The sequence below is a fragment of the Dipodomys spectabilis genome, unplaced genomic scaffold, assembly GCF_019054845.1.
Source record: "Dipodomys spectabilis isolate Male_0828 unplaced genomic scaffold, ASM1905484v1 ptg000360l, whole genome shotgun sequence".
NCBI lineage: Eukaryota > Metazoa > Chordata > Mammalia > Rodentia > Heteromyidae > Dipodomys > Dipodomys spectabilis.
In genome coordinates this window covers 1,064,890-1,078,363 of record NW_024871037.1, presented here as the reverse complement: position 1 = coordinate 1,078,363, position 13,474 = coordinate 1,064,890, and the positions used below count along the sequence as shown (strand labels likewise).

Sequence of the window (13,474 nt, the reverse complement as noted above, 5' to 3'; positions counted from 1 at the left end):
GTCCCGGGCTGGCTTGGGACCATGATCCTCAGATCTCAGCCTCCTGAGTAGCTAGGATGTCAGGTGGGAGCCTCGGGTGCCTGGCCAGCCTACTTTGTGTTGGTGTATTTGTTCACTCTATCGCTCAGGCTAACTCAGAATCCTCCTAACTTCAGCCTCCCGAGGGCTGGGACTAAAGGCATATGCTATAGAGCATGAAGGATTGGTGAGGGTGGGGAGTGACATTGTTTATTCAAGTACCCAGCAGTATCTACCTCCCCTGTTCAAAGTTGTTCTGAAGTGGAGATGTTCCCCCCCCCATACACACACTAGGTTTCTCCCCACCATCCCCTCAACCTCATCGACAAGGCCCGGAGTCTACCTACCTGATCATAGTATTTGTTGATATACTTGTACAGTTCATGCAGGGCCACTCGTGCCCCGAGGTCTCCAGAGCAGTTCTAGGGAGAAAGATAATAGAGAGAGATGAGGGGTGCAGTCAGCCCTGGCAGGAGACCCAGGATCCTAGGGAATGGGGAGAAGAAGAGACGGGGAGGTTCCTTTTCAGAGGAGGCCTCACTGGGGAGTCAGAAGAATAGGTCTTGGGCCTCCATGACAGGAAGGGACCTGCGGGTCTGGGGCTCCACGAGGACCCTGCCTCTTAGCTTAATTCTCCCACACCCCCCCCCCCCCCCCCCCCATTCATCAGATAACCAAGCAGGACAGAGGTTGTTTGCTGTCTAGAGACCCAGTGTAACTCTGTTCTAACTCCAAGTATTTCCTCAGGTTGCTCATTCCCATGCCCTTCATCTCACTAGTGGAGCTCTTACAGGGACCCAATGAAAGCAAGCATTGTGTGAAGGACTCAGCACACAGCACCCTGTGAAGGACTCAGCACATAGGTATATCCCACAAGTAGAGTTAGGGTGCTTTCATTAGTATCATCATCATTTCAGAAACACTTCACAAAGGCCCCAAGTTCACATTTAGCTGTGGTTTGTTTTTTTTGGGGTGTGTGTATGTATGTGTGTGTGTGTGTGTGTGTGTGTGTGTGTGTGTGTGTGTGTGTGTGTGTGTGTGTACGGGGCCAGACATGGGGCTTGAACTCAAAGCTGGGGGTCACTGTCTCTGAGCTCTTTTGCTCAAGGCTAGAGCTCTACTACTTTGAGCCACAATTCCACTCCCATTTTCTGGTGGTTCCTTGGACATAGAGAGTCCCACAGACTTCCTGCCAGGGCTGGGTGTTGTTTTTGTTGGTTGTGGGGCTAGAACTCTGGGCCTGGCACTGTCCCTAAGCTCTTCAGCTCAAGGTGAGTGCGCTACCACGTTCCTGCCCGGGCTGGCTTTGAACCACGATCCTCAGATCTCAGCCTCCTGAGTAGCTAGGGCGACAGGTGTGAACCTCCAGCACGGATGTTGAGGGTATGGGGTCCTGCACCCACAAGCTCCTAGGGAAGCTGGGGTCCCACAGTGTAAAATGGGAGGGTGGATGGGGGAGACCATGATTGTTAAGGCAGGATGTCTGGGCCCAAACCAAAAGCAGAGGGACATCTTACCCGGGACAGCTCAGCCAGGACAGAGTTCATCTCTTGGTCACTGGCAGGGATGGTCTGTCTGATGTCTGCATAGTACCTGCCAGAAAGCCCAAGATGGCAGCTGCTGAGTAAAGTAAATGCATGGCCTTGGCCTCACCAGTACTCACCCCAGGCCCTACCTGGCCCCTCCTCCCCGGCCACGCCCACCTCCCAGGCCACACCCACAACTCAGGCCACGCCCCTCATCTCCTTAAGGCCACGCCCCTCCCCTGTACCTCTCCACCATCTGCTTGTATCTGGGAATATCCCGTGCGTAGAGAAGCTTGTTGATGGGGGAATCCTGAGGCCGGAGGGACAGCGGTGAAAGACGAAGACAGGGCCCCTGTTAGGATCATCAGCTCCCTCCCTGCGTTCCCCTGGACTGCTAGAGCTTTAAAACTGAACGTCAGCTGGGCCAGGCGCCGGTGGCTCACACCTGTCATCCTAGCTACTCAGGAGGCTGAGATCAGAGGATCACAGCTCAAAGCCAGGCCTGGGCAGGAAAGCTCCTGAGACTCTGATCCCTAATGAACCACCAGAAAACCAGCTCAAAGTGGTTTAGAGAGATAGAGAGCACTCGTCTTGAGTGAGGAAGCACAGGGACAGCACCCACGCCCCAAGTTCAAGCCCCACGACTGACCAAAACACACAAAAAAACTCAGGCCCCGATGGAAGCCTGACCTCTCCGCAGATGGAGGCATAGGAGGATCTTGGGGGTCCCTGGAACCCCTCCTTCTCCCACGTCCCCAACAGCCAATCGATAGTTGGTGCCCTGTCCCCCTGGAAGTCTGGAGAGAAAGCCTTTCCCCTAATCCACCTCCTTAAAATTCTCAGGAACATTCTAGAAGCTATGTGCATATACCAAGACCTCCCTATCCCCTTAACTACCCCATCCTTTCCAGTCCACTTACCCGGCCCAGCTTGTGATCAGCCAGGGTGCAAGCATCCATGAAGGTCTGGGCGATGACCAGGAGCACGGCGTCCATGTTATCTGACGTCTGTACATCGAACACGAACTGTGGGTTTTTGATGATATTGATCCAGAACCTCAGCGGTAAACTGTGGGTGAGGCAGACGTCGCCCATGAGCATGCTGGGAAGTCAGCAAGGTAAACCACCCCTCTCCCCCCCACATAATCATATGCCCCAAATTCCCCCCCCCCCCCCACTGCTTTGTTGCTCAAGGCTGGTACTCTACCACTTGAACCACAATGCCACTTGCAGCTTTTTCTGTGTATGTGGTACTGAGGAATCGAACCTGGGGCTGCGTGCGTGCTAGGCGAGCGCTCTACCACTAAGCCACGTGCCCAGCCCTTCATACCTGTTGGTTTTCCAGATGTGGATAGTGTCCTGGTCAGAGATGCCATGCTGGTGGGCCTGCTCGTCCAGCAGGTCGAAGAAATACTTGACCGCCAGAGGCACCGGGCGGCTGGTGCTGAGGATCACCTGGAATAGGTCATCCACGAACTTCTGCAGGGTGCCCTATGGGAAGACAGTGGGGAGTCGAGAGGGTATACTCAGCCAGGGGACCTCAGCCTCACCTGACCCCCACTTGTCCCAAAGCATAACACCCCCCCAAAAAAAAACCCTGAATAGTCATCTTCCTCCCTCATAGCCCAGACTCTTATTGGGTCCTGTCCCCCAATCCCAGGCCTTGTCCCCCAATCCCAGGCCTTGTCCCCCAATCCCAGGCCTTGTCCCCCAATCCCAGGCCTTGTCCCCCAATCCCAGGCCTTGTCCCCCAATCCCAGGCCCTGTCCCCCAATCCCAGGCCCTGTCCCCCAATCCCGGGCCCCATGCCCCAATCCCGGGCCCCGTGCCCCAATCCCGGGCCCCGTCCCCCAATCCCGGGCCCTGTCCCCCATCCCGGGCCCCGTCCCACCTTCATGGACAGTAGGCGGGTCAGGTAGATCTCAGGGATAGCCTTGGCTCGCTCCCGCTCTCCGCCCCGGAGGCTGCCTCTCCTGGGCCTGGGAGGTTCAGGTTCCTCAGTTGGCTTCACCAGGTGCCAGGGCCGGATGCCTCCCTCGTCCACATCTTCCAGCATTGGGGTCCCTGGGCCAAGACCATAGAGTTTGTCCACCCACCCCCACTGCAGATGCCACCGGCCCTGGGTGTCGCCGGCTCTACCACTCCAGGTCCTGCCAATGGGCCCCGAAGTAGAGGAACCAGAATAAGGTTCCTTTGGGGAAAAGGAAGATCGGTAGAAGTCTACCCTGAATCTAACCCTTCCCTTCCCCCTCTCCCCTTTTTTTTTTTTTTTTGGTTGGTCATGGGGCTTGAACTCAGGGCCTGGGCACTATCCCTGAGCTCTTTACTCAAGGCTAGTGCTCTACTACTTTGAGCCACAGCGCCACTTCCGGTTTCCTGATGCTTAATCGGAGCTAAGAGTCCTCACAGACTTTCCTGCCTGGGCAGGCTTCGAACTGCGATCCTCAGATCTCAGCCTCCTGAGTAGCTAGGATGACAGGCGGGAGCCCCTGGTGCCTGGCTGGATCCTTCCCTTATTATATAAGGGCTAGGTAAGCAAAGCCAGTGCAGAGGACCCAAATACTGGGGGGCGGGGGCGGGGGGGGAGGGGGAAGGAGGGGGGGAGGCACTCACTTTCTCCAGGGACGTAATCCTGGTTTTCTCGGAGGACATGCTTGGTGAGGCAGGGAACAAGTGCCACAGTCGCTCCATCTGGCACCTGTTGACCACAGCTGATGACCTCACTGCCAAGCCCCATCCCGCCCTTCACCCCTCCACAGCTTGGTCCTAGGACTCGAACTCAGGGCCCGGGCACTGTCCCTGAGCTTCTCTGTGCTCAAAGCCAGCGCTCTACCACTTGAGCCACAGCGCCACTTCCGGCTTGTTCTGTGGATGTGGTCTTGAGGCATCGAACCCAGGGCTTCCTGCAGGCTGGGCAAGCATTTTCCCTCCCCACCTTGTAATGCTGCAGGGTGTTGAGGCGTCTCCACAGACCCTGGACCTCAGAAGTGACATCCTCGTCAGACAGGATGAGATGGCCGGCCAAGCCCGATCGCCATTCTGCAAGAAAAAAAAAAAACCATACAGAAATGACCTGACCCAGAGTTTCCAGGATCTCCTTCCTATAATGGAGTCCATCTTGTCCTCCGTAAACACAGGTGCATGGTCCTGCCTAGAGAGAGAGAGCTGCCCCTCTTCTCCGAAGAACAGGAGAATCTCTCAGTAGGTGAGAGATTGCCTAATAAAGCCAACCTTGTGGTCTAACGTGTGTGACACTATAGGGCTTGAACTCAGGGCCTGGGCGCTGTCCCTGAGCTTCTTTGTGATCAAGGCTAGTGCTTTACCACTTGAGCCACAGTGCTACTTCTGGCTTTTTCTGAATAGATTATTGGAGATAAGAGTCTCAAGGACTTTTCTGTTTAGGCTGGCTTCCAACCCTGATCCTTCGATCTCAGCCTCCCAAGTAGCTAGGATAACAGGCGTGAGCCGCTGGCATCCAGCTGTGCCAATTTCTAGCATCTCACCTGGCCGGGGTGAAAAGCTGTCCCTGCAGGTCTAGTCTTGAACCAATCCAGGTCCCAACATTATCTCTGATTCCCCCCCCCAATTCCCCTGCTCCCTGCCCTTACCAACATCCAGGGTGCGAGGATCTGGGCGCTGGGCAAGAGGCAATCCTTTACAAAGCTGGTCCAGCATCTTCTCTTTGGCTTGCGAGATGGTGTCACAGTCTAGAACCTTCACCGGCACACACTGGGCCTCTCCTGCCCCAGGCCCCACAGCCAACAGCGCATTCAAGGTCTACGCAAAACACAAAGGAGTAGTCAAGATTCATGTCCTTTCAAGATGGCCAAGACACAGGACCAAGACTTCAGAATGCTTTAGACTTTAATTTTTTTTCAAACGTTTTGGTTTTTTGCCAGTCCTAGAGCTTAAATTCAGTGCCTGGACATTTGTTCCTGAGCTCCTTTTGCTCAAGGCTAGCACTCTACCACTTGAGCCACAGCGCCACTTCTGGCTTTTGGGCGAGTCACTGGAGATGAGTCTCATAGACTTTCCTGCCATGTTGGTTCTGAACTGCTATCCTCAGTTCTCAGGCTCCTGAGTAACTAGATTACAAGCGTGAGCCACAGGTACCTGGCTCATAGTCCCTCATTCTTAGCTCCTCATCTGTCTCCCTCTCCCTCTGTCCTCCACTAAGTTAGGACAGTCCGTGCCCAAGAGAAACCTGCATGAACCAGGGCCCCCCCACCCAACCAGACAGAAGTCCAGTTCAGTACAGCCTGGATAGGAACCTAAAGGAACCATCATGTTTAACAGGGACAGCACAGACAGGGAAATAATAAGTAGGTCTGCCAGGAAAGCTCCTGGTTTTGTGGGCCAGGTTACACCCATGTTAAGATGGCCAGAAAGACAGCCAAACCCAGTTGGGCACTGGTGGCTCACACCTGTCATCTTCCTCAGGAGGCTGAGATATTGGAAGGATTCTCTGTGAGACTCTTCTCTCCAAAGAAGCACCAGAAAACCAGAAGTGGTGCTGTAGCTCAAGTGATAGAGCCCTAGCTTTGAGCTGAAAAGCTCAGGGACACACCAGGCCCTGAGCTCAAGACACACACACACACACACACACACACACACACACACACACACACACACACACACACACACACACACACACACACACACACACATATCCAGACCCTGGCCACCAGCACAGGACTGTGGTCCATGACAGAACAAGATTCTTCCCAAGTCCCAGTTTGACCATCATGGTCCCGAATCTAAGTCTGTGGCTCTCAACACTACTCAGATCACCCCAAGACCTCCCACTGATCTAGCATTTTCTCAGTATCCAGGAAGCCAGGAGTTACATCCTCACCACAATGAATAAATGAATAAAATTAACTGGGAGAGTGAGAGGGGAGGGGTGACACTGTCCAAAAAGAAATGAACTTAGTGGTAAAAGAAATGGCTTAGTGGTAGAGTGCTTGCCTAGCATGCAGGATGTGCAGGATTTGATTCCTCAAGACCACATCCACAGAAAAAGCTGGAAGTGGCGCTGTGGCTAAAGTAGAGAGTGCTAGCCTTGAGCACAGAGAGGCTCAGGGACAGAGCACAGGCCCTGAGTTCAAGCCCAAGAACTGGGAGGAGGAGGAGGAGAAAAAGGAGGAGGAAGAAGAAGAAGAAATAGAAATGTTACCTGACTTATGTAACTATAACCCCTTTGTACATGACCTTTATAATAACAATTTAGCAACTTAGGCTAGGCTGCCAGTGTCTCACGCCAGTAATCCTAGCTACTCAGGAGGCTACGAGTTGAGGATTGAGGTTGGAAGACAGCCTGGGCAGGAAAGTATATAAAACTTTTTCTGTTTTTATTGTTGCTGTTTTTTTTTTTGTCAGTTATGGGCCTTGGACACTGTCCCTGAGTCTCTGTGCTCAAAGCTAGCACTCTGCCACTTGAGCCACGGCACCACTTCCAAACTTTTGAGTGGTTAATCGGAGCCAAGAGTCTCTTGGTGACTTTTCTCCCTGGGCTGGCTTTGAATCACAATCTTCAGATCTCAGCCTCCTGAGTAGTTAGGATGACAGGCCTGAGCCACCAATGCTAAGCTTGTAAAACTGCTATCTCTTAAAAAAACCAAACTACTTAGAAAAAGCCCGAAGTGTGCTACGGCTCGAAGCAAGAGAGTGCTAGCCTTGATCACAAAAACTCAGGGACACTGCCCAGTCCCTGAGTTCAAGCCCCATGACCAATCTAAATCAGTAAATCAATAAATTGGGCTGGGAAGGTAGCTCAGTGGTAGAGCGCTTGCCTGGCATGCATGAGGCCCTGGGTTCGATTCCTTGGTACCCCATACACAAGATATAAAATAAGATTTAAAAATAATAAAAAATTAAAAGAAAAAAACCCAAAACTCAAAACTAATAAATGCCTCTAGCCAGCAAGTAGTTAGAAAGTCACAATGGGGCTCCCTAGCTAGGTGTAGATACCAGAAGCTGGTACCCAAATAACAGACCTGTAACTGCAGACCACCCCCCCCCCCCAAACCCTCACCAGGGGCCGGTACTCCACGTCCTCTCGGAGCAGACGATTATCATTCAGGGTGTACTTGGCTTTGCCAGTCACACTGTCCACGGGTCCTTTGTCCACTTGATGCTTAATACCCCGGAAGAGCATATACAGCGGTTCCCCTACTGAGTCCTAGAAAGAGGGGTTACAGGGTAGTTTAGGGCACACCCCCCGCCTCCCTTCCTGGCAGATGGCAGGGGTGTATGGGACATGATGTAGACTGGACAGGGCCGGGACGCAGAACTACAGTGAACAGTCCAGGGAAGGCGTGGTCTCCGCTTTGATTTGAATAGGGAAGCAGTGGGCGGGGCTTGAGGCATAATGATCTCAAGGGCCCAGCCCTCCCCGCAAGCGGCTCCATTGGTCTCCCTCACCCTCACGAAGGTGTAGAGACAGATGGACATCCAGTTGGTGAGCAGCTTTTCCACCACCGTCTCTGTCCTGAAATGACAGGGCCAGCCAGGGTCAGCAGGATGGGAGGGGGGGATGACTACAGAATTCTCCTAAAGACCCTTGACCCCCTTCCCCCCTAGGCCCTGCCTCCAGCTGTCTACCACTGCCTCCCTCTCCCCCCCCAGCCCCTTCCACCAACCCTGGACGCTACACCAACCTGCGTAACATCAGCTTGGGGTTCTTGGCCACGTACTGGGTGACCAGATCACTGAGCAAAGTGCGGAGGATGTCGGTGAAGTATTCCAGCTTCCCGTGCAGGGAGACGGTGAGCAGAGAGGCCACGTAGGCACGGTCCCGAGCGGAGAAGGTGCGCTGACTCTCCAGTGTGTGGATGAACTGGGGGGTCGGAGGGGTGGGGTGGGAGAAGGGAGAGGGGAAAGGTTATGGGATGGGTGAAGTCAGAAAGCAAGAGGCGTAGAGCAAGCAGGGCCTGGCCAGGGCTGGGCCAGGAAAGGTCTGATTAGGGGTAGGATGGATGGATGGATGGATGGATGGATGGATGGATGGATGGATGGATGGGTGGATGGATGGATGGGTGGATGGGTGGAGGGATGGATGGATGGATGGGTGGATGGATGGATGGGTGGATGGGTGGAGGGGTGGATGGGTGGAGGGATGGACGGGTGGGTGGATGGAGGGATGGATGGATGGGTGGATGGATGGATGGATGGGTGGATGGATGGAGGGATGGGTGGATGGATGGAGGGATTGGGGGGAGAAGGAACCCAGTGGGTTCTGGGGATCCACCTTGGTGAGGAAAAGCTTGCTGTTGAGCAGGTTGGAGAGCTGCCCCAGGCCTTGTTCCACCGTGGGCCGCCTGCACTCTGGCACACCCAGGTCCCGGTGTAAGGGCGATTCCTGGTGCCCGGGGAAGAAGACACGTTCAGCGTACACCTTGTAGTCAAGGAATGGGATGCCACTGCCCAGCAGGTCACTGGTGAGATCCGTCATCTCGGTCATCAGGTCTGTGGAGCAGGCCAGGTCAGGTTGGGCCTCAGCCTCATCCAGTGGGCATGGCCTTGGAGCGGAGCCCTCCCAGTGGGCGTGGCCCTATGGAGTCCACCCAGTAGGTGTGGCCAGGGACAGAGCCTACCCAGTAGGCCTGGGCAGAGCTCATTCCAGTGGGCGTGGCTTCTGGCGAAGCCAGCCAATGGATGTGTCCTGGACAGCGCCTGCCTAGTAGGCCTGGGCAGAGCTCATTCTAGTGGGTGTGGCTTCTGGCAAAGCCACCCAATGGGCATGGCCCAATGGGCGTGTCCCGGACAGCGCCTTTCCCAGTAGGCAGGGCCATCCTGCAGAAGCTACCTGGCTCTCTAAAACCTCACCTGTGAACTCCTTCTTGCATCGATCCCGCACGCTGCTCTCCAGATTCTCCAACTGGATCTGAACCTTCTTATAGTCCCTCAGGGCCTGCTTGCTCTTCCGCCTGGCTCCAAATAACATGAAAGGTGAGGAGAAGGCTGGAGAAGGAGGCCCAAGCCCTTGCCCCCTCTGGCCTCCTTTGCCCAGGCCGGGCTAATCCAGCTCCAGGCAAATACTGACATCTAACATGAGTGTAACTTGACAATGGCCCCACAAAGATCATACCTGACCCCTCATTAATTCAGCCTGTCCCATGCCAGCCAGCTATAACCACGCATTCCTCTAGCCCAGCAGAGGTGGCGCGCAAACTACGACCGCAACCAATCTGGCCTCCAATCTATTTTACAACAGGGTAGACACCTGTTGGGGTTCACATTTATAATCCCATCTACTCAGGAGGCTTGAGACCTGTGGATCACAGTATAAAGGCAACCTAGGCAAGAAAGTCCATAAGACTCTTATCTCCAATTAGAGACCAAAAGGCAGAAGTGGAACCGTGGTAAAACACCAGCATTAAGCAATTAAAAAAAAGCAGCTCGGGCTGGGAAGGTGGCTCAGTGGTAGAGTGCTTGCCTAGCATGCATGAGGCCCTGGGTTCGATTCCTCTGCCCAGTGGTAGACTCTAGCAGTAAAATAGAAACTGCCTGGTCTACAAAGCCTCATTTGTTGGCTTTAGTGCTTTACAGAGCAAGCCGGTGGCTCATGCCTGTAATCCTAGCTACTCAGGAGGCTGAGATTTGCAGATCGTGGCTCAAAGCCAGCCTGAATAGGAAAGTCCCACTGAGACTCTTCAATAAACCACTCAAAGGGCTGGGAAGGTGGCTTAGTGGTAGACTGCTTGCTTAGCATGCATGAAGCCCTGGGTTCGATTCCTCAGTACCACATACACAGAAAAAGCCGGAAGCAGGGCTGTGGCTCAAGTAGTAGAGTGCTAGCCTTGAGCAAACAAAGGTCAGGGATAGTGCTCAGGCCCTGAATTCAAGCCCCAGGACCAGCAGGAAAAAAAAAAAAAGTTTCCTGATACCTGCTTACCCCACGCACCTACACCCTACAACGTCTCCCCAGCCCATCCCGGCCACGTCTGGCTGCACCCACCTGTACATGAGGACAATGATGACGACACCCAGAGCCAGGAGAGACGCGCCCACCCCCAAGCCCACCTGGGCGGCCACGGGAAAAGCCACGGGGCTCTCGCCATCGTACTGCACGTGACCCAGGGAGAAGCGCAGATTCCCCATCTGCACCTGGTGGGGGGGGGGGGAGCCAGCTGTGAGTCGGGGAGAGGGATCAGTCAACACATCCCGACGCCCAGCTCTGCTCCAGCCAGGCCCACAGACCGTGAACTCGGGCAGCTCATCAGGCGACTCCCTGAGGGCGTGGTGCCGGGGAAGAGGCTGCTGGGTTGGGGGCTCGCAGTAAAGGTGGTGTCGGGTCAGGGTCTTCACCACACAGGAGCCGTCTCCTATCATGGCCACTACCTCCTCCTTGGACATGGCCAGGTCCAGATTCTCCCCCTAGAAAATAAGAGTCCTTTGGGCTGGGAAGGTGGCTTCGTGGGAAAGAGCGCTTGCCCAGCAGGCACAAAGACCTACTCCACCCTTGTTCTACCATCCTGGCCTTTAAAAACCACATGCACGGTGCCTGTCCTCCCGAGGAAACGTCTTGGGGTCCCACAAAGCCCAAGTACCTCCACGGAGAACACACTGCCAGGTTTGTGCCGGAACGGTGTCGTGGGGTCCTCAGGGTTGAGGGGCTGCAGGGTGGGGTCAGCCTCATAGGAGAAAGGTGTGGGGCTCAGCGTAGCGAAGTCAAAGAGCAGGTTGTCGAAAATAAACTCCACCTGGACCCAGGGGTTCTCGGGCAGGCTGGGGAGGGCGGGTGTGCGGCACACAATGAGCTGGGAAGAGTTCACCAGGCATGGCTCCTCAAACTGGAGGAAGAGAACAGAGATCAATGGAGGGAATTGGTGGGGGAGGTGGCGGTGGCTGACGCCTGTCATCCTAGCTACTCAGGAGGCTGAGATAGGAGGATCGTGGTTCCAAAACCAGCCTGGGCAGGAAGGTCTGTGAAACTCTGTATTCTCCAATTAATCACAGAAAAAGCCAGAAGTGGGGCTAGGGCTCAAGTGGTAGAGTACTAGCCTTAAGCAAAAAACAGCTCAGGGACAGAGCCCAGGTCCTGATTTAAGGCCTAGGATAAGCATTAAACACACACACACACACACACACACACACACACACACACACACACACACACACACACACAGGAGGTAGATCAGGGATGGGAAGGTAGCTCAGTGGTAGAGCGCTTGCCTTGCATGCATAAGGCCCTGGATTCGATTTCTCAGCATCACATAAACAGAAAAAGCCAGAAGTGGCGCTGTGGCTCAAGTGGTAGAGTGCTAGCCTTGAGCTTAAGAGCTGAGGGACAGCGCCCAGGCCCCGAGTTCAAGTCCCACGATGCACCAAAAAAAAAAAAAGGTAGATCAACTGGGGCATGGAGGAGGGATGGGGGTTCCAGTCTCCTGTCTCCTACCTTATGACTGCAGAATGTTCCAGGGGAGCACTCCGCCTCTGGGACCACACGGCGCTTCCGTCCAAGCCCTTGGCCGGGCTGCAGCCCTCTTGGGGGGACCATAGTCACCCGGATTCTTGGCGTCTGTACGACATCCAGATTCTGGCCATGAACCCAGATCTTACGTCCTCCACTGAAATACGAGCCCCGGAACCACGTGTGATTTATGGGGATGCAGGATGCCCCCCCAGTCCCCTGCAAAGCTGAACCCCAGCCCCAAACCTCATGACCCCTTTACCCTATTGAGAAAAGGGATGCACTAGCCATCGCCCCCAAAAAATGCCCTACGACCCCTCCTCTCTGATAAAGGGCACTATGAAGACCCGCCCCACACAGCTGTTATATTTTCGCCCCCCCCCCCCCCCACTCACTGCTGTACCTGAGGAAGCTTTTGCTGGGGCCAGCGGAAGTGACGTTGGGGTCTGATGTGTACTTGAACTGGCCATGCTGAAGCTTCCGCTCCGTGGCCCCAAACCACACAGAGACGGGGAGCAGGGCAGGCGTGGGGTTTGGGGTGGTTTGGCACCGCAGCTGCTCTGCCTCTTGTTCGAGCAGCCTGGGAAGGGAAGAGCAGAGAGGAGAGCTGGCAGGATGGAGCAGAGTGCTGAACTCAGGACTCCACCCAGGGCTCTCTGCACGCTTCCCTCCCGGCCCCAGCTGTGGGAGGGTCTGGCTACTATTTTTTATTTTCGTGCCAGTCTTGGGACTTGAACTCAGGGCCTGGGCACACTGTCCCTGAGCTTCTTTTTTGCTCAAGGCTAGCACTCTACCCCTTGAGCCACAGCAGCGCCACTTCTGGCTTTTTTCTGTTATGTGGTACTGAGGAATCGAACCCAGGGCTTTGTGTGCATGCTAGGCAAGCGCTCTACCCACTGAGCCACCCTCCCAGCCCTTGGCCACTTTTCTCATGGGGCAGATGTGGGCCTCTCCCCATTCCCCCTCTCCCTCCAGCCCGTCCCTGGGTGCACAGCTGTTTGGAAGCGGGCCTCACAAATGACAAGACTGCTCTCCAATCACCACGCGGATGTCCTCCAGCCGACCAGACAGAAGGTTAGACCCATGCAGGGTGAGGCGGGTGCCCCCGGCTTTGGGGCCGCGGACCGGGAAGATGGACTGCACCTTTGGGTCCTAAGGAAGGAAAGCAGGCCAGGGAGAGGTAAGCATTAGGCTAGAAACACAGAGGCCAGCGGGAAAGACAAGATGGCCCTAGAGTGCCCAGCATTAGAGAGGCCAAGAGAGGTAATCACACCGGCCTATAGATGGTGGCTCGATAGTTACGTACCTGGTAGGCAAAGTTGAGCTCTGAGACACCCCGGCCTCTTCCTGACACCTCCACGGTCACAGTACCCGCTACCTCTTCTCCACTGGCTCCAGTGATACACACAAGACTGTGGGCACAGGGCGCACAGATAAATGGGATGCTAGGCTTGGGGCTTGAACTCAGGGCCTGGGCGCTATCCCTCAGCTCTTCAACTCAAAGCTAGCGCTCTACC

General features: G+C 54.9%; 1 protein-coding gene across 3 annotated transcripts in view; it reads right to left on the bottom strand.

Annotated features, from left to right (window-relative positions):
• Positions 1–13,474, bottom strand: part of Plxnb1 (plexin B1) — a 34,350-nt gene that overhangs the window by 1,056 nt on the left and 19,820 nt on the right. For all 3 annotated transcript variants that reach the window (XM_042665991.1, XM_042665990.1, XM_042665992.1), the window contains 21 exons: positions 13,264–13,369; positions 12,973–13,109; positions 12,361–12,537; positions 11,943–12,114; positions 11,095–11,337; positions 10,745–10,921; positions 10,503–10,651; positions 9,371–9,471; positions 8,793–9,010; positions 8,203–8,381; positions 7,967–8,033; positions 7,578–7,724; positions 5,152–5,320; positions 4,479–4,582; positions 4,157–4,241; positions 3,435–3,607; positions 2,874–3,034; positions 2,465–2,612; positions 1,790–1,854; positions 1,536–1,611; positions 366–440 (listed from right to left, as the gene is read on the bottom strand). In XM_042665991.1, the coding sequence (XP_042521925.1) occupies positions 366–440; positions 1,536–1,611; positions 1,790–1,854; positions 2,465–2,612; positions 2,874–3,034; positions 3,435–3,607; positions 4,157–4,241; positions 4,479–4,582; positions 5,152–5,320; positions 7,578–7,724; positions 7,967–8,033; positions 8,203–8,381; positions 8,793–9,010; positions 9,371–9,471; positions 10,503–10,651; positions 10,745–10,921; positions 11,095–11,337; positions 11,943–12,114; positions 12,361–12,537; positions 12,973–13,109; positions 13,264–13,369 (2,929 nt within the window). The remainder of the gene's footprint in view (positions 1–365; positions 441–1,535; positions 1,612–1,789; positions 1,855–2,464; positions 2,613–2,873; positions 3,035–3,434; positions 3,608–4,156; positions 4,242–4,478; positions 4,583–5,151; positions 5,321–7,577; positions 7,725–7,966; positions 8,034–8,202; positions 8,382–8,792; positions 9,011–9,370; positions 9,472–10,502; positions 10,652–10,744; positions 10,922–11,094; positions 11,338–11,942; positions 12,115–12,360; positions 12,538–12,972; positions 13,110–13,263; positions 13,370–13,474) is intronic.